The 25735-nt window shown below is 40.2% G+C and overlaps 1 protein-coding gene across 3 annotated transcripts in view; it reads right to left on the reverse strand.

The window, feature by feature from the left end:
• PPARGC1A (PPARG coactivator 1 alpha) overlaps positions 1-25735 on the reverse strand; it is a 69226-nt gene that overhangs the window by 14954 nt on the left and 28537 nt on the right. The window contains exons 3-10 of one of the 3 annotated variants that reach the window (XM_068404187.1): positions 19243-19437; positions 18159-18281; positions 17035-17239; positions 12907-12952; positions 12725-12798; positions 3492-4404; positions 2826-2930; positions 2569-2689 (exon numbers count right to left, since the gene is read on the reverse strand). In XM_068404187.1, coding sequence (XP_068260288.1) covers positions 2569-2689; positions 2826-2930; positions 3492-4404; positions 12725-12798; positions 12907-12952; positions 17035-17239; positions 18159-18281; positions 19243-19437 — 1782 coding nt within the window. Of the gene's footprint in view, positions 1-2568; positions 2690-2825; positions 2931-3491; positions 4405-12724; positions 12799-12906; positions 12953-17034; positions 17240-18158; positions 18282-19181; positions 19438-25735 lie in introns of those variants that run through there. The other 2 variants (XM_068404189.1, XM_068404188.1) reach the window with 2 other exon arrangements.

Below are 25735 nucleotides of genomic sequence, written 5' to 3' on the forward strand. Positions count from 1 at the left end.
AATAACACCTCGTGGCTTTTAGCTCAGTCATAACTTCTGTTCCCTTTCCACTGTGCATCCTTTCTACAACTAACAGCTGAGATCATAGCACAGTGCTTCTCATGAAGAAAAGCCACCTGCCCTGTGTAACACCCGAGGCATTAGTATTGCCCAATCTTTGGGCCACTCTTTTAGCAGTATCTGGAGGTATGTGGCCATGAATCAGTTCTGGCAGCACGAGAATGGGCTAGAAAGAAAATAAAAGATTCCCCAATGCAGAGATCAAAGAAATCGAAATTTATGAGACTGTAGAAAGAGTTTAAGGAAAGAGGAGATTCTTGTGGCTAAACAATAAATGAGTTGAGTCCCTCAAGAAAGGAAAGAGTAACATAGAAAAGACCCATAAGTCAAAAGGAGCAAGAAAAAGAGCAGAGAATGCTAGAAATAATGCACATTTTATTGCTGACTTCATGGGATCAGGGCTTCCCTTTCTCTGCTGTCCCCTAACCCTACTTATTTGCATAGGGAATAAACTGCCATCATTCAATACAGATTTTTAAAGTAAAAGTGCTGATAGACTTTGGATAAAGGAGTTAATAGGATTTCATCTACATCTCCTGCAGCTCTTACACAGGTGACTGGATTTTAAGTTTTTCCCATGTTCTGTTTATTGATAATTATTTTTTAGTTCTGATTTATGTATGTTTATTAATAAATAATTTCATTAATGAAGTTAATTATGACAATGCTCCCTTTAGGAAGAAAATAAATTCAACCTTGGTTTTGAAACGTCTAAAAGTTTTAACATAGGAAGTTACGATGCAGCATATCTGGAGGTTTTTAAGTTTCTTTTCTTTCCTTTTTCCTTTTCTCTTGATTAGCTACTTGCCAAATATTTGTTTCTTTTAAACTAAATCAAATTTTCTACCTCCTCAGCAGGATTCATATTTATTTATACCAGTAAAGTACAGTAATTGAGAAGTAGCAAGATACACCTATGACAGAGGTCTACTTGAATCTCTAATTTGTAGTCAGATCTAAGAGAACAGCCAGTGTAAGTTACGATTGCTGGGAGGCAGTGTTCATCTCTAAGCAGATGGAAGCCAGATATTTTAAAACTAACTGCAACAATTGACTTAAATATAGCCCTGTCTGAAGCCAAGCAAAATCATTCCATTGCCTTCACTGAGTCTCAGATCAGCACAGCAGAGCATGCTACAGCTCTAAATCTCATACTTTACAAAATACACCTATTAGCCACACTTTGTAGATAGGGCACCTGAAGCAGAGAAAAGTGAAATGATTTGATGAAGCTCACTAAGAACATCAGTAGCAGAGACAAAAAAATCAGAAAATAAAGGTCTATTCCCTCCCAGAACTTCTCGTTCCTGGAGACTACACCAGCCTCTGTCAGTCTCCACACACTCCCAGTTCCGTAGGTGTAAGTATTAGGAGAAATGCTGCCGAGTGTGTGACAAATCACCTTTTACTAAAAAGTCCACTAACGGCACTGGATAAAAGACCTATTCATTTTGGTGAGCACGGGACAGAGCACTAAGGGAAAATCTGAGAACGAAGATGAAGTGTCCCAGTCTGCACCAGTTCATGCAAGAGCCAGAGCAGCGCCAGAACAGCAGCGAAGGTACAAATGAATGGAAAGAGCAGAATACAGAAAACCAAGGGGAAAATGTTCAGGTGAGCCACCAAATGGGCTTAGCAACTACAAGAGGAGTCCAGATTTACAGCAGCTCCCAATTTAATTTATCAAAACCATCACGCAGTTGCCAACGGGGAACGAAAAAGGGGCAAAAGCCATCTGTCCGTTTAATAGCCATTCTTCTGTCCTACTGCTACAACAGCCAAGAGAGTTCCTCATCCCCGCATGGGTATTTATTTCCTTCGCCTCAGGTATTTCAGTTGTTTCACACAGAACACTGATGAACAAAATAATTAAATAATACCTATTCATTATGAAAGGGCCAGTGTTAAGTGACATTTTTAAATTGCATCATGTCTTCAGACTATTTATTTTGCTAAAAATAACTTAAAAATTAACCGAGTCATAGACAGGAAAAAAAAATTAAACTCTGCGCCCAGACAATTACAGTGACTATGAAAGTCCAGTGATTGGTATGTAAGCTGACTCCTTATATTACTTATGTAAAAAAAACAGAAATGTAGAAAATAGACATTGATTACTGGCACTCTGGTAGGTGATATATAGTATAAAATGCAAGTTCACTGACAGATCTGTGTAAGAAATAGACTGGTTCACTTTTAATTGTCTGTTGTCTGGAATGAAACCTTTTTCTAGTAAGCCTGTTGTATCTGTTGACTGTGAAGAACTTGGAGAGCTGCAATTTATAGAACCTGAAAAATATAGTATAGTAACATCAAAACACAAATTGTTATAAAAACAGTTATTTCCCTAAAATTTGAAATACTAAGAAATACAGGTAAGCAGAATTTTGTATTTTGTTTTTTCTTTTATAAAAAAGAAAGAAAATAAAGTCTGAGTTCTAGCTTTAGAAATCTATGAAAAGAAACAGAAATCTATTTCAAAATGAAAGTTATCTTCATAGTGCTTACAATTGCTTTCTGCCTCTGTCTCTCCCTTTGTTTGGCCCTTTCAGATTCCCGTTTTTCATACTCTTTGCGGTATTCTTCCCTCTTCAGCCTTTCATGCTGATATTCCTCATAGCTGTCATATCTAGGAAACATAACTTAGTCATTAAATCAAGCACCTGCATTTGTGAATGTAATATTAGTGATATAATTTCTGGAATGCTTCATTAGCTCTTGAGAATCAGCTGCAAAGCAAATCAAATGCACGCAAAATGCACTACCTGGGTCTGCGACTGTACGGCGATCTGGATCGCGATCTTGCACGTAAGGGAGAACTTCTGTATGCTCGGTGTCTACAGTGGCTGGACTCATAATAGCAACAAGATCTGCAAGGAGAAACACATTCACCTCTGTCATTCAGTTTGAATCTATTGACATCATTTTCTACCTGTTCCCTGAACTTACAATTTCTTCTAAGCTACCAGTGAGATTTTCCAATGACAGTTTGTGATCTCCTAGTCAACTAAGGGGCCTCAAGTGATTTCCCCCCCCGCCCTTTTGTAATGTTCCTTATTGAGGCTAACACAGAGCAGAGAGTCAGCCACTGTCAACTTCATCTGATAGCGACTGCAGCTAGACTGGCACCGGGCAGCTCGCAGATAATGGGAAAGGTTAGCTGTGTACATCTCTCACCAGTTGCTCTGCTGCTGACCTGACTGGCTCCACTCAGAAAGTGTAAACTAAGCAAATTTAAAGGATAATGGCAACAAGTGTTTCTGTAGCAACCCCGTAACCTTCAGAGTTAATCAGCTCAGGAGCAAGAGAACGAGTTGCACTGTACTGAGTTATTTCTTGGGGTTTTTTCTTTCTTTCCTTTACATTGCTTTATATTTTTGCTGTTCTCCTTCTTAACTACGATGACAATACATTAATTTGCTGTACCCTACCTTGAAGAGGATCTACTACAGGGCGACCTTGATCTCGATCGGGAATATGGAGAACGGGAACAAGACCTGCGTTGAGGAAAGGACCTTGATCTAGAGCGTGTCCTTTGGGATCTTTGAGAAAATAAGGATTTGGGTGGAGACACTGAATCTCTGCATGGAGAGTTAAAAGAAGAGCAAGAAGGCGATACATCAAATAATGAATAGGCTTGTGTCCCATCCCAAGGGTAGCATAGTTTATCACTTTCATCTTCACTGTCATCAAAGAGACCATCCATTGCTAGTCCTGAATTTATAAACATAGGTAGTTTGGAGAATTGTTCATTACTGTAATCACTGTCCCTTAGTTCTCTGGTCTTATCTGCTTCTTCATCAAAAACAGCTTGGCTGGGGTGACCAAAATGCTTATTCAGTTCAGCCCGAATTTCCTGGTCTTGGAGCTGTTTTCTGTTATTGCCGTGGGATCCCTGCTTACTTGTCTGTAAAGTCTCTTTCTTGAAATACTGGTCTTGTTCTAAAGAAGAACAAATCTGACACTGCCACCCAGGTGAAGAATCTTTAAATTCTAGTTGTCTGGAGTCCTGAAGTTCCTGGGATATTTTAATGTGTATTTCCGATTTTGAATTCACAGATTGACAGTAGTCATGGTCACCAAACAGCCGCAAACTGGGCCGTTTTGTCTTTCTCTCCTCATGTCCACTGGACAGTCCTGTAGTCTTGCTAAGCTGTGCATACAGCTCAGACTGTTCTGGACCCTTCTTGATTGGGTTATTTCCTTGAGAACCAGAAGACTCACTATAGCGGGGCTTTTTTGCAGGTGGTACAACAGTCTTGCATGATGACTTCGGCTTAGGTGAAGTTCTAAAAGGATTATCCTGGTTGGCTTTATGAGGAGGGGTCGTAGGTGGAGTTAGGCCTAAGGGGAAAAAAAGGAGGAAGAGACTATTTTTAAGCACACATACAATGTTTATAAAGGCAGCTCATGTGCTTCTTTAAAACAGATACAAAGCAAGACCCATTCTAGATCACTTTAATTTAACACTACTAATACTGAGAATGAGAGTATTTAGGGTATGAGACACCAAAGGTCTGGTAACAACAATAGCAATAGTATTAATGCATTGCCATTACTCTTCAGCATCATTTCAGCCCCTCCCCTCCCTCCATGACATCCACCTCTCCCTCTGTACATTTTGATAGAAAAGATCAAGAGATAAAAACCAAAAGACTTCTTTGTTAAAAATCAAAAAGATTTTTATATAAATTCAAAAGTCTGGCACTGTCAAAAACCTAAAGAAATTAGCAGACAAAAACCTGAATAAAGGCAACCCCGAGAAAAATAAATGAGTGCTACCAAAGGAACCTTGGTAGAACACAGAACGTGAATCACAGAATCACAGAATGTTAGGGATTAGAAGGGACCTCGAAAGAACATCTAGTCCAATCCCCCTGCCGGAGCAGGATTACCTAGATCATGTCACACAGGAACGCGTCCAGGCGGGTTTTGAATGTCTCCAGAGAAGGAGACTCCACAACCTCTCTGGGCAGCCCGTTCCAGTGTTCAGTTACCCTCACTGTAAAGAAGTTTTTCCTCATATTTATGTGGAACGTCCTGTGTTCCAGCTTGCACCCATTGCCCCTTGTCCTGTCAAGGGATGTCACTGAGAAGAGCCTGGCTCCATCCTCATGACACTTGCCCTTTACATATTTATAAACATTAATGAGGTCACCCCTCAGTCTCCTCCAAGCTAAAGAGACCCAGCTCCCTCAGCCTCTCCTCATAAGGGAGATGTTCCACCCCCTTAATCATCTTCGTGGCTTTGCGCTGGACTCTCTCTAGCAGTTCCCTGTCCTTCTTGAACTGAGGGGCCCAAAACTGGACACAATATTCCAGATGCGGCCTCACCAGGGCAGAGTAGAGGAGGAGGAGAACCTCTCTTGACCTACTAATGCAAGGAAGTACAGTAACTCTACAACTCGACTGCAATGACTCTTTGTGTCCACAGTTCATTAACTTAGTAAACCATTGCTAATGTATGTAAAGTACATTCTTGTAAGCATAACTAATACATTTTGCCGGAAATGTGGTTCTGCAACTGAAACCCAAGTGAACAATAGGACAACTGCAACTGTAATGAACCACTGCATTTAGAACTAAATATCAGTGAGAGTCATGAAGTAGGGAGTCAAAATGAAACACAGGAGTATTCAAAGACTAAAGATACCACTAACTACCAGGGTTGTTCACATAACTGTAATAGATTATATCACTATGGTGAGACAAAATTGCAGGAAAGACTACAGCCGATTCCACTAAAACCTGAGAACCGAAGCAGCATCTTCCAGTTATTTTTATAAGGGTAGAATATATCTCTCAATATTTCTGTAGAAATCACAGAATTTCTTCAGTCTTTACAACAGGATAACCCAGGACACCAGGGCAGAGTAACGGCAAACTGCGGCCACTGTTCTGGAAAGAACTACTCTTCAAGAAGGTACTTATTAACGTTATCTTTGAAAAATGTGCTTCTGTCCAATTGACCCTAGAGTAATTTAGAAGTATATATGATTAAAATTTAACAAATTAGACCGAGATTAGGGAGTTCTCCTAGATAATCCAGACCATCCTTAAGCGCTCCAGAGGCTGATGCTGCCCAAGACTACTTCTAACCCAAGCAATGAGCTTTCCATTACTTCCTTAGCAAGTATGAAAAGAGAGGGCAGACGCACTTACAGGAAATATGTATTTCAAACCTTGCTATAGAGTTTTGTTTTGTATTTTTAACCATGCAACAGAGCTCAGCAGATCAATGCAAATGGAACATGTTTTATAATGTTTTGCTGTAAAGAAGGAAAAGCGTCCATCAATGCACAGTGCTCCCTAAGGAGCATAAATGGAGACTGGGAGTCCCATTGCATTAGCTGCAATGAATTTGTTCCAGAAAAAAACAGAAGACAGGAGTAGCAAGGCATGAATACTTGATGTGAGAGAGAAGCTGGATTTTGTCTGAACGTTTGGAAAAAATGCTTATGAGCTACCCGTGGCTATGTGAAGACTTTGCCTAATGCCACAAAAGTCAGGGAAACTGAGGCAAAAATAATGACACCTAAAACTCTAGTTACCTCACATTTGAATTTAATAGTGAAAAAGTTTTGTACAAAGTCAGCACTGTTGAACTTATTTCCTTTAATTTGAGTCCTCAATTTTTTCTTCCTTCCCAAAAATTCACTTGAGTCAGCAGTATGTATTTCACACCTTATCCACCTCCTCACTAACAATTATTCTTGACTACCAAATGAATTTTTGGTAAAATGAAGACAACAGTCCTTTTCAAATTTCTGCAGTAATAATTTCCGGGTTAAAACTTCAGGCTTCAGGTTCAACAAAAAGTTCAGTAAGCAAAGTTCCCTCAATGAAAAATTTAGAACTGTCACTTTTACTCATAAAATTATGCAGCCCATGAGAAGCTCTGGGGTTCGTTACTGATGTTTTGGATGTAGTTTTAAAGAAAGAATGAAGCAGAAATACAACCACTCCACAATGAATATGCATATTTAAGAATTTCAGGCACAGAAACCCCAGAGATACTCCAATATTCAAAATAAAATATTGTTTCCATTTCCACTTCTTTAAAGCTAGCCCCAGCAGGAAGCAAGCTAAACACAGAGCACAATGATTTCCAGAAGCCCGATAAGGAGTCCAACAATCTTAAGCGGAGAGAAAAAAAAACCCTACCAAACCCTCGCAAAAGTACAGACTGAGCTAAATTTACTGGCGCTTCTCTTACTGGCAGAACTGTGCAGGGGACAGCCTAAGAAAGGGCTTCCTCATGGCATTTTGGCTTTTTTCCTGGTTTTCAGCAGAAGCAGGAAGTGCACAGGCAAGTAGAAACAGATAAAACTTGGAATACGTTCATTTAACTTCTGAACAAACCTCCATCGGGGGATGGAGGAGGGAGTGAAGTTTTGAATTCATGTCACCGCTATGGAGCCCGCCTTCAGCGTGGCCCATGACCAATCTCCAAACCATGAACTTTGAGAAAACCAGTTGCCTGCACATTTGCTCATCTTCACACTAATCCCTGGTAATCTTCACCGAGGGCCATGATCCCACATCAACAGCGTTACAATATTCTATAACCGCTGGATTATTTCATACGTGCCGATTTCTCCGCCAATGTGTATGTTTTAGCGTTGACAGTACAAGGTATATTCTGTGCTCTCTCTTGAACTTAGCAGGTTTTGACAGATTTATGGAAGGACAGATGGCCATTACGGGCTGAAGGCTGACAAGAGGCAGTTCAGAGCATTGTTAACACACTTGCACAAACTCTCAGCAGTGCAGCGCTGTGCCGAATGTAATTCAGACTATAGCTTTTTTATTGCTGCCTATTTTCTTTTGTCAAAAGAGCCTGCTGTGCACAGCAACAAATGGCTGCCATTACCCAGGATGTAATGGGTGTCAGACAAATCACGTAACACAAACAATCAAGAGTATGTAGGTCATATTTCAACAGAGCACAACCTTAGCAATATTTATGATTACTGCATTGAAATGTGCTCTATAATAAACAAGTACCTCTACATCACTCACACTTATGTACTTCTGCACAGCAAATCTGTTAGAAGTGGTACATGCTCTACAATCATCCCCCTTAAACAGCCTTTTTTCTTTTTAAAGTAAAAGGCAAGTATTTTTTCATGACATGCTATAAAAGCATTTTCTTTGCAGGGACTTTTCTTTAATTGAATGGCTTCAGCAAATGGTATGTTTGCACTTTGCCTTGCTCTGTCTACATACCACGAACTCACTCAGTGATCTTGTGCTTGAAAATAGTGTATATCAATTTGCCAGCACTGCTGCCGAAGCAGCACCGTCCTCCCCTGTTGTGTCTGTGCAACAAAAGGTGTTTGCATGTGTGCCGAGTCTGCACCTTAGCCAAGCGACTTCTTTCAAGAAAGTCTCTGGGAGAGTGAAACTACTCTTCCTACATTCCAAAACTCAGCTAAAAAGCCCCTTAGTAACTCATTTACCTCAGCTAGGTTGATAAGCAGAAATTAGGGGAGTACCTTTGCATAAAACTTGACATCTTGACTTTTTACGACTGATTTGCAATGCTGTTTTACATAGACACCAATCTTTCTAAAACTCTGCTGTAACCGTTAGCATTTAAATGTTTGATGATGTTTGTTGTGCTTTGAAGGGGCTGAGAATTAGTGTCTTTTGGGGAACACAGCCCTGGAACCTTTCCACATGTGCACTGGGCTTTTGAGAGGGATTGAAAATGAATTCTTTTATACCTTTTAAGTTTGAAAATGGATTGTCAAGGGAAACATTACTTAAGGCCACTTAAAACACTGAACAGAAGATAACAGCTCAATTCAGTAAAAGAATCAGAATAGCTTTTGTGTGGCACAAGATTGCAGAAACCAGGAAAATATAATAAAATTAAATAGCTATCATATAATAAAAAACTACATGCTTGTTGAGTATTCAGTTTAATCCTGTTGTCAGTGCTGCAGAGAAGAAATACAGATGCCTGAAAATATCAAATAATTTACTAGATTTTATTCCCTCTGGACAAGTCTCTGCATCTCACATCTCATTTTATCAGAAATCATTCTGAGGTCAACCTAGTTCTTATATGATAGATTTTAAGTATTTGTTCTGACAGCTAAGAAGTAACACAGACCTAGAGGTGGGCAAATAGCAGGGTATAAGTATCCTCAAGGATGGTCATGAATTCCAAATCACTATTCAAGCTGATTGTGTTCATACAGCCTTTTCTGTCATCTTTTTGGAGAAATCAAATTTTGCACCCAAGAAAGACCAATGAGGAGTTTTATGCTCAGGTAAATTACAGGGATCTGTGTGCAAATGAGACTTTTCACCAAGTCACCTGTTGTAGATAAGAGGGTGGAAACAGCCTTCCAGTTACTGATTGAGCCTTAAGTGTGTAAACTCACTTCATGCACTTACATGTGAGTATTTAGGAGTGAAGGTTTAAAAAGACACTGAGAGAACAGAGATGAATTTCAAACATTTAGGAGTGACGCCATCTAACCTCTGGCATTTGCAAGTACAGCAGAAAGCCTAAGACAATCACTGAGGAGCCCTCGACCACCAACAGCAACACAGCCACCTTCATAGGGTGATTCACCCTCCTAGTCCCAGTGCTTGCAGGTGCCCCTCAACCTGACTGGTGACAAAAGAGGAAAGAGGTCTTCCAGTGACACAGAAACGTCCCATGTTCCTGGAAGACATTAGAGAGGTTCAAGCCCATGGCCTCTTAGCAAGGCGCTGGAGAAACAGCTAGCTGTGGAAACAAAGGGAGAAGGACCTCTTGTGAGCCTCTTAATCAGAATGAGACTTGCCTTACACAGAAATTTCATCCACTACATTATGATCACCTAGGACTCCCTCCATATCATGATGTTCTGGTCCATTTTCCTTAGAATAGCACTAGAAATCAGCTGCAGGAGTTGGGATTTTAGATAGCAAGCGACTTATTCTTCTATCATACCCCACTTATTTAAAGTGCATTCAAAGAATTCTTATGTGTGGCTTGAAAAATCTTTAAAAAAAAATTTGTTCCTTGTAATTTGACAAATCAATGTTTTGACAGTTTTAGGGAAGACAAAGTTACATTTATGACTACTAACAAATCCGTTGTAAAGTAAGATATGGCATCGGCAAGAGAACGGTTTCAGTTTGACTTTAGATACATGAATCCAAAATGTGCGTGTGACGAAGATTGATGGCTCATGTGGGAAATGCCTTTATTTATTTATTTTTCTACTCCATAGTTTATTCTTCAGTGAGGGAACCAACGTTGTTTTCAGCAGAGAGATCAAGGGAGATGCTATTTATATTAAAATACTTTGTGCTTCGATAGTGCGAGCAGCACTGCTAATGGTCTTTTCAATTCAGCAGTAAGATCAAGGCAACTCCTATTTAAATTATAATAAATAGTGCTTGTACAGTGCAAGCTGCCCTATATAAGGACAATGAGCAATGCGGTTATCTGGATATAATTTGGAGTTGCCAGGGTCTCACTGACGAACTCCAAGGTATTATTAATCACCACTGCCACTATTTTTTTTCCTTATTTTCTTTTGTTTTTTCTTTTTTAACTGAAGTGGGTCCCAATTCTGCCATGATTTACCTACATATGCTGTAAGTTCTTCAGTTCTTGAGGTTGTTCCTGTTATGTACTTGTCTGCTTCCAGCACAAGCAGACTCATGACAAAAGACTACTGCAATACAAAGGAGTTAAAAAGTAAGACACACCCAACCACTCGTATTTTTATAGATTTATATACATACATGAATATAAAAATAAAATCTACGTGTATGCAAAGTCAGAGATTAATACTGCTACCAAGTGATGAAATACAATCTCCTGAAGTCTCCTCACCAGGCATTGTGAAGACCAGAGCAAGTGCAACATGAAGTCCAAGAGTCACCATCATGGTGGTAACACTGCCCCAACTCGCTGGCCACACATACTCCATCAACTCTTATTCTTCCTGATCATCATTGGTTTATTTTCTAGCTAGACTCTATTTACTTCTACAGGGAAAAAAAAGATAATGTTTTCATAATACAACATTCCTGTTCACACATTCATCCAGTTGTGCTGTTTCACAGCTTCTGATCCATTTTTTAATGCACTAGTTCTTCTGGTATGGAGGCAATACTAGAGGACTATCCACAGGTCAGACCGACTCCCCATTTCTGTCTAGTCAGCTGATGAGAAGGCTACAATAACAGTGTGGCTGCGACAAAACACTGCTCCCTTCAGTGATTTCAACGGCTGCTTGTACCACTCTGCTGTAGTCACCTAATCTGCCCCTTTCAGTTGACAGCACTAAGAACTGACTTACCAGTGTGCTTACAAATGGGCACCCTCATGCACATTTGCTCTCTAGTAATGATAAAAAAGGCTTCTCCATGCTTCAGGCCTACTGGTACTGAAGGGTATTATCCTGCTGCATACAGTGAATTTTGCCGTGCTTGTGTTGCTTTTGCAAAAATAAGGTGCATTGGAAGGGATGCTTCCTTTTGTCATGAGAGGAATGATTAAGACTGCAGGTTTTCAGGACATGGCAGAGGAAAGTGTGCATGTTTTAACGCTGAACTAAGGAAGAAGTTTCTGAAAAAGTGAAATGATGGTTGTAGGGAGATGAAAGCCCAAAGTACATACACAAATCTAGTGCTTGGGCCTGCTCTTGTGTAAAGCTGCCACTGAATTTAGGGGCATCAAGCTGATTTATGGTAACTGAAGACGTATTTTGCAATGCCCCCCAAAATGCTAGAGATCACATAATTTACAATCCACTGTTATGCTGAGAGAAACACATGCTAAGTACATCTCTTATTTTTCAATATTACACAACTGAGAAAGAAAACAGTCCTGGCACTAGCTCAGGTGGAGCTCAACATGTGCTTTTGTTCTCAGTTCTAGACACTTGAGGAAAACGGAGGCAAAACAGAGTTCAGAGGAAAGCAATAAAACAGATCTGAGTCTGCAGGAATTGACTTTAGCAGAAAGTAGAGCAGATGAATTAAATGAGTGCAACGGGTGATGCATGAACTAAACCAGCACATGATAAAAAAAATCTACAAATCTTCAAAAAGTACAAACACCAGGGATCTGAAAGGAGGAGGAGGATAAAGGGAGGTTGTGTGAAGTGTGCTAACAGAAGAAACAAAGAGAAAGCAAGAATATAAAATGAATACCAATTTAGAAAATCACCTCTAAGCTATGGAATAGTTTTTCAGTAGTAGAAGAGAAAGCTGTTATTTGTGACATATCAATCTAGAATTGACAAAGCACTGAAACATGCAGTCACGTACAGCCCTAGACCGGCCTGGAGACAGACTGGATGACATAACTTTTCCATCTGTAACATCTATTACACTGTGCTGTGGGGTTTGTCTTTGAAAGATGGTGCTCAGCAGTACACAAATCTATAGGGAAATGGGGAAGTATAACAGATAAATCGTTTCATTCATATTTTCCCAGAAATTATGCTCTCTTGTGCAGGTTTGGAGCCATATTTTCAAACACATTCCTCCTCAGGTAACTGGAGAAGAAGTCAATGCTGAACTGCACTGAAGTTAATCTACTGGAGACCTCTGTGAGATCTCAGTGTACATGTGGTATATTAAAATGAACAAACACACACACGAGCCATGCTTAAAGGAAGAGCCAGCAGTCCCCATTTCTTACCTGCAGTTCCAGAGAGTTCCACACTTAAGGTTTGTTCAATAGTCTTGTTCTCAAATGGGGAACCCTTGGGATCACTGGAAGACAGGGCACATTTATAAAAACAAGCTGAAATGGAGTTGCTGTAGCCAAAATCTATTGAACCCCCCTCCCTTTTATAAATGTTTGCACTTTTTAGTACTTACTTTGGTGACTCGGGCGTCAATGGAAGTGATAAACTTGTAGGTTTGGCTAAAGGGAAAAAGAAAAAGATTATGGAATATTTAAACACTCCATAACGTATACTAAAATGATTTCTTTTTATTTTGGTGCTGGAATCCCATGTTAGTCAGTTAGGGCTCTGCTCTGATCATTCAATAGCCATTTCAGTGTATCTTAGACAGATAAATAAGTAGACTCATCCTGATTCCTTATTACTGGTACCAAAAGGGCACCTAAATTTCAACAATGATTTGCATCAAGTACTGTACCTCTGAAATACAGTATACAACCCAATGCCAAGAACTTTTCAGAAGAGGAGTGGTACATGTTAAAAATCAATGAAGAACTCCACAGGATACACTGTGAAAATGTTATTTCTCTTAGAGTTAATTTAGACTACAGTTCACGTTTTATTTGGAAACAGGAGCAGCAGAATAACTATGAAGTAACAGAACGTTATGAATATTCAGTTAATTTTACTTCTACAATATACAATTTTATACATAGCACTGAGAATAGGTTGCTTCTATGAGGCCAGAGTCCAACCAGTTATAGTCCAAATTTCTGCAAATTATCCTGCAAACTATGACAAGCCATGGACACAGATGGTTAAAAATGGGGTTGAAGCTCTCAGCACTACAATCCAAACATACGCAAAAAACAAAGCTCTAGCTATAAAAATACAAGTCTTTGTAGCTTTTATTCATGCAAACTCATATTTTCCCAAAGCAAGCCAAGAACTAGGATACTGTAATATAACTAAGATTCTTTTAATGCCAGTAAAATGTTTAAAAATTGAAAATAATATTACTTGCAAATTTTACTTTTCAGAAGTTAGATTGATGTTAAAACACAGAGAGCATTGTACCAGGAACAACAGCAGGGGATCTCTTCTGCAAATTAATTACTTAAGACAAAATGTTCCCCTTGAACACTCCTGCACTGCAGATCTTTTGTCCAGAGTGTCACTACTGCATATTTCGTATTCATTCCAGGCTTGGCGCTTCCATCAACATTAAAGGATTTTATATGCAAATTGATTACTTTTACAAGCTCTAGAGCATTCCTGAAGTAATATTACTTTTTTTTTTTTTAAATTAACTCAGTTCTCACGAGCTGCATATTGTTTCTCCTCCTCCCCATATGAAACTTAGAAATGGAAGCTCAGGTGTTCACCTCAGGTTCACCTTCCTCAGAAGTCACCGCCAGAGCGAGGAGATGCACCTCAACGAGGTTTTTGTTGGATCCAGCACTGCAGCTGATTTGTGCATAAAACCAGGTGTGCTAAGACTGAATGTAACCTGACACTTTTTTGTGTGTATTTTATATACATCTAGGGATATTAATGTTTGCCAGTGGCTAGCTAGAGGTAAAACTGGGCTAAAAAAACCAGACCTAACAGTAAGGCTCTGGAATAAAGTTTTATACAAAGGCTTCCACTTTTTTTAAGAGGATAAAAATTTACACACTTTTACCCAGTTTAGGCTTTCTAAGGAAGCTGAATGTGTAAGAGCTATTTTAGCCTCTAAAAAGTCTTGTTCTAGCTCTCATTAGTCCCACAGAATAGTCCCACATCAGAATATATAGATAAAATTCTGAAGCACTGAGGCACAGTGCAAATCTGCCAGAGGTGGGCACAGAACCAAGGCATTATCTCATACTCGTGTGTATTCATTTTAGGCAGTTATCACTGAGCTCTCCCACTGAGAAACTCGCATACCAAAACACCCATCAGTTTTCTTATTGCTAGGCAAGGGCTTGACCAAACAGTATTCCTGCAAAGGATTTGTCCTCACATACAGCTATTGATAGTGTAAATATTTAGCCAAGACACTATCATTTTCCATGGTGCCTGTTTGTTAGTGTTTCATGGTCTACTGTGGTGTGGTTTTTTTCTTATTAAAAAGGGTTCACGTGAAGTTGCTTGTCCCTGTAAATTGAAAACATTCAGGTTCAAAAGAACTGTTTCCTCATGGGCAAATTTCAATGCAAAACCACAGATGATCTTTGGCTTGAATGGGTTTGTAGACATTCCCGTGGGTTTGCAATATGTTTGCAACAGTAACCCTCAAGGAAAATACCGTTTGACTTACCCTTTGTGAGCTTTCCCTAAATTTGAAAGAAAATATCAGACTGAATATTTTTTAAAACACCAGGAGTCAATTCTCTCGTACTTTCGATTAAATGTATGAACAAATGACTGTAGGTCTGCGAATACCAGTTAAATTTGCAAGGTTGATTCTGCATGAATTGACTGTCCAAGCTGAAAGTGTTATCTTCTTGTATTTGTATTATATGCAAATCCATTGATATTGAAGTCATATATTGGTGTATGAGGCAAATTCGATGAAAAAACATCATTTTGGAAGCCTGTAAATTAAACTGGAGGGATTAAAGAAGATAGTAATTTCTCTCTGCCTGCAATTTCACCTGCAATAGCACCAAAGTCACAGTCATCTGTTAAACACTGGTAAGTTAGCTGTATGTCCCTTTGGACCTTCCTAACCTCTCCGTCCGCAGCTTCCACAACCCAATGTGCCTTGCTTCTGTGCACTGAATCTACAAAATGCCTCAGCTGGGGAAAAAACGCAGCTCTGATCTGAATAGGAAGATTTTTAAAAAGGCATTTATGTGTATGTGCGCATAATCTATGTATGTGTATAATATACATGTGCATATGGCATGTTACACATGATATACCTTATCACCTATCACCTTAACACACAACAATGTTAATAAAGCCCCCTGTAACTTCTGCCAGGTCTATGTTTCAGTACCATTGCAGTTAAGAGACACAGGTTTTACACGTACAGTTCAGTCTGGATTTTGCTGCGGAGCAGACCGCTGAAGCCATCCAGAAGGTGTGGCAGTTGGCATCCAAGAAGCTCTAGGGGCAGGCAGATTTATTTCTTACAAGAAACATTGTTCAGAGAATTTGAGACCATCATGGAGAAAACTATACTTAGGATGTCAGAATGTACAGCTGCGAAAAGGGTATTTAGTGGTGGGAAGGGAAGATTAGTTTTATTAAGTTTGCTTATTCTTCCTAATGAAGAGTGAAAAATTAGATTGGATGGGGCTGAAAAAACAGGAAGAGGGGAGGGGAAAAGAAGAAAAAACGTATACAGTTTACAATTGCTGCTTTAAAAATACCAGAACACCGCATTTAGGGTCATATCCTGATCTCTGTTGCAGCCAGATAACTTCCATTGACTTTAGTGGAGTCATCTAGGATTTGCACTGATGTGACTGAGACAGGCACCAGGCCTTCTAGATGCCAGGCGAATATATATAGATAGATGTATTTTAAAGTAACAGTAACTTTTAAAAAAGCTCCCTTTGGGCTCATAAACTTTTACAGCTTTTCTTCATCTTGGGAAAACAGGCAGGGGAAGAGGGGGAGAGAAAGCGAGAGAGAGGGCTTTAAGTTCTTGCATCTCTGTCATAGAATTACTTGTAATATAGACCAGTTCTTTATGCATCGGGGGATACTAAAAGTCAACACAAGTGTTTAGTTATGGCCATAAAGAATCTAAAAAGAGAGAGAATAATCAGGATGGCAGCTAAACTTTCAACTATTTACAAAATAAAATTACAAACTGCATTCCAGCTTTAACAGGAATGACACATTTATTGCTTTCTCTGTAGCAGTGAGAGTACTATTTATTGTCTCTTAAGGACTATGTGGCAGGTTAACAATGCCTTCAGTTTTACGCTAGCAAAAAAGAAAGAAGCTCACTAATGAACCAGCCTGCCCAGCTTGTTTAGGGGTATAATGATTTCTTAGTGGTACAGTAGTCTGTGAATAAATATCTCCAGTTAGCTTGATATATAAACATGTGGTATTTGTTAAAACTCCTTCTTCCCTGAGATTCCTTTTATGAAGTTAGGGGTGATAGAGACAGGATTAAAACTGTTTAAAAGCTAAATCTAGCTAACTAATTCTAACTTCATTATACTGTTTTAAAATTCTCCCTACGCAGAAGAGACGCAGGATTTACAATACTAATCCGAAGAACAGAAGAGGTATTGAGGGTATTCACAACCCTGGTATTTCAGCTTCCCTGCATTACTGCTGGTACCAAACCCGTCTTCTGTGGTCCCACACCTACCTTGCAGATGATTTGTCTGAGACTGCAGATGGGGCTTCCTTTTGGAGGTGCATTTCTCTTTGCTGCTGTTCCTGTTCTCTGCTGGTTTGGTCTGAGGAGGGTCATCATTCGTAGTCAGATATTTGAGAAGTTCAGAGCAGGGACGCCTTTGAGGCTTTTGCTGTTGACAAACGCTCTTTGCTTTATTGCTCCATGAATTCTCAGTCTTAAAACCAGAGCATAATAAAACAAAATAAAATAAAATAAAGGTAAAATTAGTGAGTTGAACCTTATCAGAACAGATATAGGTTTTCTGAAGAGACGAGATTTTCAATGAAGTGTTCAGTCTAAGTGCACTAGATCTATGAGCTGTGAATAATTGTTTGCAGAACAAGGAAAGAAAATTACATTTAAAATTCCTAAATTACATTTATGCAGCTTTTTATTTCATTTCTCCTACATTTCAATGTTCCTACTCAGCAACATGTAACTAACAAGACCCTACAGCGCCTTTACTGTGAACAAAATATAAGCTGGTTTAAACCTTAATTTGCTGCTGATTGCTTGAGCCCAGTATTCACAACTCTCTTAAGTACCCCTAAACGCTCCATTTTCAGTTACAGTGAACGGCAAGACAAACATTGTTTAATACTGCCTGCTAACAGAATTATGTCAGAGCCCCCATTCCATCCCATTAATGGCTGATATATATCTTTTGCCAAGAATCCAGTGTCATTTTTCTTATCTCAGACAGCTGGTAAAATGGTAGTCCCACATCCTGGAGTCACTCATAAACAACATCAGTCCATCAGCAAATTTTATCATATCCCCTACTACTCCGTGTATCCATAAAATAGGCTAGAGCAACAGACGGTGGGACTACAACTGAACTCTGCCAAGAGAAAAAAGCATAAATGAAATATTCAGAGCATAAAGGAGCTCAGGTGATTTTCTGGAACCCAGTCTATAATCTGTTCATGGTTTTTTTAAAGCAACTGCAAGATAGTAGGCAGATTAATACAATACATATAGATCTACGGCTTGCTCGGTTGCTGAAAGCATAAAAGAACTTGTTAGACTTTTTCTTTCCTTTTTTTTTCATTTTTTCCTTTTTTTTTTTCTTATTAAAAAGATTAAGTTTGTACCTTAACAACCACAGGGCTTGTTCTGATCCTGTGATTAGTGTTTGCATGGTTTTGTGTGCTGAGGCCACTGCATTCATTGTAATTTAGCTGAGTGTTGGCTGGAGCCAGCAAGAGCTTCTTAAGCTACAAACACATCAGGGAAAGGGAGGTGGAAGGAAAAGAGCAAAGTTATGCATCTTTATGGATTAAAATGACTTATCTACATTTTTGCATAGTTACTTAAATTAGCTGTATCAATTTCAGCAAGCAAAGTACACTAAAACAGAAAGAAGGGCTTGCTACTCCCCAGAGCAAACAAATTTCATTTTCTTCTGGCTTGGCGGCATATTTCTGCTCCCTTTACTTCAGTATACTGCAGGGCAAGCAGAAATGACAGGGGTCTTGGATTTCTGAATCCACGGCCAAATGAAATTCTTGGCGATCTGTTTGACAAGAAGAGGCCTCTGATCTAAACAGAGACGTTAACTTTAACAGACTAATGGATATGGTGTCAAGATGCAGGTATCTGGCTCTGCTTCTGCAGAAGCCAGCGATAAGTGGCTTTCAGCAGAAAGAGAATCATGTCTCAAACTGGTTTTACTGAGCAAAATGCGTATAAGGTTTCACCCACATGCTCACTCAAGGTTTGGGTTTGCCCTGATTAGCACTAAGCTGGTGCTTACTGGTCAAATCAATGTTAAAGGCACAAAATTAGCCCCACATCCTGCCAGACTCAATGGGCCTTCCTTTACAGATCACCATAAGTGACGCCTAAACATATATATAAAAAGAGCCCCAAGAAATGAAATATGAATTAAAAACCATTGCACTGACTTATTTGAACAGAATGATAAGCAAAAGTATCAGCCATTAGCACAGCAATCTCAAAAACAATCTCTTCAGCACACTTTTTAATAGATTCCCTTATTAGTCATCTTACATCTATTTGTTGGGGTTCTTTCCCCACTTAATTTTCAGTTCTTTACTTGATTTTCCTTTTCAGTCTAAATGAAAAGTCCAGACCTTACTGTGACTACATCATACCCATGCAGCGGGTAGCCAGAGGCACATCCAATTCCTGTTAAACAGTAGGAAGGGTTCTTACTAGAGACGGCTCTTCTGCCTCCTGAGTTGGAGGGGTGCCGTCGGGCACTGGGGAAGGGCTAGCGGCATTTTCGTTGGTCACATCTCCATCTGTCAGTGCATCAAATGAAGGCAATCCATCCTCATCCACAGGGATGCTGTCCAGTGTTTCAGTGAGAACGGCTAGCAAGTTTGCCTCGCTCTCTTCATCTATCTTCTGTGGGAGGGGACAAAGCAAAAAGCAGAACCAAGTGAGAATAGCAAAGGAACAAAACGATGCCTCTGTATGTGAAAAAGCAGTCAAAACATAGTTAAACCAGCCCTTGAAACAGTAACCTGCAACAGAATCTCAGAAGATGTAATTAAGCGCAATAAAATGATCCATCTCTGCGTTCAAGAGACATCTCTTTGCACTTGCAGAGTACTGCTCTAGTTTACTTTTCTTCCACAATTCTTTTTTTTTTTTTTTTTATCCAGTGTTAACAACAGTAAGTGATCACCCAGGGATTGTATTACAGAACGTGCCTAAACTGCTGACACCTAATGATGGTGTCAGCCCAGGCTGTCTCTTTCTTCCTCTTTTCAACACTGTACACCAGCTAATTGACCTGACAAAATTAGAAGAATCAGAGAATAAGACAGCTAATAGAATATCAAAACGAATCACCAGTGAAATTTGGAAAACCTTGTTCACACACGCGGCCCGGTGTAAGCGAGAAAGGGTTTCCCTTCCATACTTGTGGAAATCCTCGCTCCAAACCCAAATGAACAACTTCTCATTCCTGAGCATTTTGGCATATGACTGCCCGTCAGGACTCATATCGTAAATGGCAGGCTCTTTGGGTTTCTTTTAAAGAAATGTATTAGGCAGGTTGCTTTTGAAGTTGTCTTTTTGAGTTATGTCTTTTGAGTGCTCAATGCGACTATTGTATGCATTTATCTAATTCAAACTGCAATTATAAAAAGTAGATTAATTCCTAATCAGATACGGCTGTAATGTTAATTTATATTAGATATCTTATTTCAGCAACAAGACTTCTTTTTGTCAAATTGAGTAAATTTAAATGCCTTCCGATTTTTTAATGAAATTAGTCCCTACTGTATATTAAGGTACAGATTTTTTGGAGTACTGAGGGTTCTGAGGAATAGAATTGTGCAAAAATCATTATATTTATTTTTCAGAAAGACTGGAAATTGATCTTGACAGATCAATTATGTAGGATTCCTAGACTGACCCTAGTGCTATTAAAGTAAATGAAAAGATTTTCACTGAATCTAGGGATATCAAATTGCGAGTTTTTCCACCAGCTTCAGAGTGGCTCATCACGCTCCAGATTCACACTGTGAAGAGATTTCAACTAAGTTCACATTTGGCTTCCCTGCCAAATCACACCTCACAGCTTCTTACAGAAAAACTCTGTCTTCGAGCTAGAGAGCTATAGCAGAGCACAAACTGTTCTGGTGCTTACAGCATCATCCCCAAGAAACAAATAAACACTCAGGCAAAGCTAATGCTAAGGAGATGCATTTACTTAAAAGGCCAAAAGGGGCTTGACCACTGAGAAAAAGAGTCTACATTCTGGTATCTGGTGATTTCCACCACACCAAGCAGACACATGCACAGTGCTGTGATAATTCAGTGTGCAGCGGATGGAAATAAGCAGAAGGGAGCCAGCTTGCGAATAAAGCCACACTCCAAATCCAGCTTTTCGCAGCCACTTTTGAGAGGAAAAGAAGAAAATTACGGTGTCACTTGTAGACAAACACAAAAAGGCATTACTGGGCAAAAAAGTGCTTTGCAATGTAACAAAGTGCTGACTTTTTTTCGAATGGCATTTCAAGCCCGTCGCAGGCGGTGAGATGAATGGTGGCGAGAGCCACCCCTTAGCCCCGGGGTGGCCGTGGCGGGGTCTGGCTGCCTGACCCCCAGCCCCGCACCAGGAACTTCTCCAGCAAGTCTAGCCAGTGGGGCACACCATTGAGCCTTGCAGCTTATGAAGCTGACAACAAAGCTGGAAGTGTTCCTATTTCTAACGGGGAATGCCTTCTTTAATAATAGCATGCCAGAAGAAACCCTGATATTTGCTGTTAGCTGCTCAGCTCTCGTGCTTTAAACAGACATTCAAGTGTGCTGACATTCAAGAACAGAAAGTTGAGTGGACACTGGTCCTCATCACAGCAATTTCAATTAGTTTTGTACAAGTTTCAACATTCAAACACCCCAGAGAAAGCACAGGATGTGACAAAGAGGACTCTGTTAAACAATTAATGTCACTTTCCATTATTGCTTCAGTCCCAATTTACAGAGCAAATAAATCAAAGTCACCACAGATGAAGCACACGAGCTGGCTAACACATGTCTATTCACAAACGACATGGCAGCAGGAACACATTAGTCAAGAAAATGACATTGCGAGATAACCTTTTAAAGGTTTAACTATGCTATTGCTCCAAATCATCCTAAATTGCTGTTTATAAAGAAACACAATTATTAGATACAGCAGAAATGGTGCTGAGGGGAGATGCGGAGGGAGAGATGGTTGGGTACATCAATGTCTGAGCAATAATCACTGAAGCAGCAGCTTTCTGCTTTGCTATCGCAACCTGAGTCTTGGTGTTGACAGCACTGGGGAGAGGCAATGCCATGGCCAAATGCAGGCTCTTTCACAGTTTCAGCACTGTCATTGCAGAAGTTCATGTTTCAGACTGGCACCCAACCCGCACATCGCACAGGCTCGGTGAATCAGGAGGAGCCGAGCACCTTCGATCTCTGCCGAGGTCAGAGGAAGTGCTGGGTGCTCTCAGGAGCTCACTCCATCGTGTTCCTAACTTCCAAGCAGGGTCACACTGAAAGAGTTTGCTTCCATCTAAAGGAGGAGCTCCTAAGTATTTACATCACCTACATAAACTACAGTGTGTAAGAAAAAGGGGTGGAGGATAATCTCGAACGTAAAGCCGCTTGGCAAATACATGCAATTATTAAACACTAAACCAATTCATAATGGCTGCATCTTGCTAACTAATGGGTCTTTTTAAGGCAGAAGCAGTTATGCATCACTTCCCAGCCACACCGTATGAACTTCCTAACATCCTCGGCTGTTAGTTTAACATAAAGACATCGGGGCCAGAGGTTTTTTGACCCCTGTAAATTTTCACCCAGCTGAAGGAGGAAAGGAACCAGAGTATGTCATTGAACACACGCGCTTCCACGTTTTTGATGATAGCAGAAGTTTCTAGCATATCCAGAATGGCATTAGCTCTGGAAAGAAATAACATTTGGCAGTGGTGTCACTGTGCATGGGCGAACGCATCGGGGAAAGCTGGCTAGCGCTGTAAACTGCCAGAACACCAACCAATCCTCAAAAATGAGTGATCGAGGTGCCTAAAGACCATGACAAGTTTCTAACTGTGCTTTTCTCTGCTTTTACATGTTTTGCTCTAATGCTTTAATATTTCTACAGCACTAAAAATAATTCTGTCTGAAAACACTTTATTAGTTGTGTAACAATCTTATTCTAATTGGGTTTCTGCCTTCAGTAAAATGTCTCCAGAGATATTCTCTCTTTGGCCAGTGAAAAGCTATATGAAATGAGTTGATAATTTACCCACACAAAGGTATTTAAATCCTCTACCCCTGATAATTCTTTCTCTTTTGCTCATTCTGCCTATTGATGGAGCTGGGTTCACCTCGTGGTTAGCATTTTATGTCTGTAATACCTGTTACTTGTCAGCAATCCCATTACAGAGGCCAAAGACTGAGCTTTATCGGAGACTCGGCCACCTTGTCTTTCACATGCATCCCTTTAGGGTGCCTGGAGTGACCAATGTTGTGATTTTTCCTTAGAATTTTCTTCCTTTAAAAATCATGCAAAATTTTAAAACCACCACAATTGCCATCAACAATCCCTTCTTGAGAACTTCAAAGCCAGTGTGCGGATGTCCTGACTCAGGACTCTCCTGTAGCTCTCCCGCAGTAAGCACAGGTACGCTGATTCATTCCCAAAAAGGGTCAAGCTCACCATTTAGAAAATCTTTTCCAAATGTTAATATTATCTCCAACGTCTTCCCTCTGGTTGATTCTCCTCTGCCTTTCATTTGCAATTATTACATGCACAGCTTTTGCTTACTGCATCTCAAGGACCAAAATCAGCTAATGAATGATGATGCTCTAAAGTTTCTTTACTGATAATTTGAACAGTGCAGAGGCCCATTGTGATTCATACTGAAAGATCAGGGTCTTAACTGCGGTATTAATCCACAGCCCTGAGGAGCTGGGAGCAGTGGCAGCTTGCCACATCTTCGTAAAAAGCCCAGGCAACTTTGGGACAGATCCGCAGCTGGTAGAAGCTGTCACCACTCCAGCAGCCCAGCTCGGTAAGCAATTCAGAGCAGCCAGGTGTACACCTGAACTCACGAGGGATCACCATTTCAACATATCGACTCATTTCTCCTCAGCAGCCTAAGATCTATTCATAGCACAATTAACAAAGAAAATAAAAAGATTTTCCTCCAGCTGAAACTATCCGAGTGATCTAAAAATACTAATACATTATGGCACTGCTTTCAAAAGCACAAAAATTACTTGTGAGCACATCTGGGACTTCCAACAGGATTTAATTCCTTAATGACACATTTTGGAATAAGAACGTCCTTAAGATTCATACCAGTAGGAGAAATGAGGGATACAGTTTAGCCCCTTTTTGCATGTAGGGATGCAGAGGCACCGAAAAGCTCACCAGCACCACCCCAGCCCTGAGCACCTCCCATCAGCAAACATGCAGGAGTAGAGACAGATGGCATCTCAGCCCTGGCCCCATAAACCAAGCTTTGCCACCCAAGGATAAGGAGCCGCAGGCTGGGCAAAAGCACAGGGAAGGTAAGAGGAGGGAAGGGATTAGGATGCAGGCTGCTCTTCCTGCTCCTGCCAGTGAAAAATGAAAGCTGAGGTCAGGGATGGTGAAAGCGAGAAATTACAGCCCAAGTTTTCCCTCTTCTGGAGCAGAAGGAGCCAACCTGCCATGGCACTGGCACAGACAGTGCTGTTGTGGTGATTTTGCTGCCTTCTCAATCTGCTGTTCAAGGCGAGTGCCTCCTTCTCCTCAATTTAGAGCTGAGCATACCTGGCAGGTTTTTTTCTCAGGGCCAAAGAAGAAACAGTGGTCCAAGTGGCAAACCACTTGTTCCACCCTACCTGCTCACAACCAGTCCCATGCCATTATATATTTTGAGAAGTTATTTCAGCTTTTATTTTACTGTTCAACTGCTCTACAAATCCTTAGGCTTCCTGTGCTGTCTTACAGTAAAAATCCACATGATGCATTTGCATTAGAACGTTTTTCCAAGGTCTGTTAGTCTGGTCCCCAAGAGACACTCCCGTAATTGAAATGCTTAAGTCCAGAGCTATCAATTATCTTTAAAAACAAAATGGAGTCCCACTAGGAGAAAATTACAGCCAGCTTTCTTTATATGTAGTAGAAATGTGGGGATTAATTATCACCACCCCTGTGCAAATGCCTTTAGGGTATGGGAAGGAAACAAGAGATCTTCTCTTCTTGAAGGAGATAGCTATACTCATACTCCTCACATGCACCTGTAGGCAAAGACCTCTAGAATCCAGAACTTAACTTACCTTCTGATTTCGGCAGTCCCATTGCCCAACATACGGACTGTATAGGTATCTCATCTGTATGACCAACCACATCCCCCTATTTATGTAAAAACTTCACTCTGGTTGGATTTCTGGAGATATTGTACAGACCTGAAACAACATGCTCTGCCATTCCATTCTCCCTCAAAACAATGTTAAATAAATAGTGTAATTACACACAATGCAGGTACTGCAATGCTTAACTTCCAGAGCCACGTCCCTGGAGTGGAACAAACTCCCAGCATCACTCCCAGGGACATTATAGCACCGCAGGAAGGACCTGCGCAACGTCTGCAGGCTGAAGGAGACAGGAGGACCTGCAGCATCCATTTCCTCCCTCCCTTCTCCAGGGTATAACAACACAAAAGTAACAACATTTATTATTATTCATATACTCAACATGGTGTATATTTCTAGTCTCAAAAAGTTCTCGTGTTTATTCTTGATATCTGAACTCAGGTTACATTCTCTCTTAAAAAGAGACACACTCACCTGACTTCATAAAACTTCTGTCAAGTATCTGGGATTAAAGCATCACAACGCAAAACCATGGCACAGGCCATTTGCAAACAGAGTTTTCTTTAAGATTGTGCCCTTGATCACCTGCAGTAATGCTGCCATAGCTCCTGTAGGATGGACTATCTTTCCAGGTAAAAAAATTTAACCTTTCTGCTGTAAGCCAAACATGTCAGTTTAAAAGAGCCTACTAAATATTCTTCTACCACAAAATCACTTTTTTTATTGCTTCTAACGAGTTGTTGCAGTTCAGAAGTTTCCATTACAGCCTGGCAATTAAGTTTCTAATAAACTGAAGAGCTACTAATTGACTTATTCATCTCACAAACTGAGGATCCAGGTAGCAACCTTT

This window comes from Nyctibius grandis, chromosome 6, assembly GCF_013368605.1.
Source record: "Nyctibius grandis isolate bNycGra1 chromosome 6, bNycGra1.pri, whole genome shotgun sequence".
Lineage (NCBI taxonomy): Eukaryota > Metazoa > Chordata > Aves > Nyctibiiformes > Nyctibiidae > Nyctibius > Nyctibius grandis.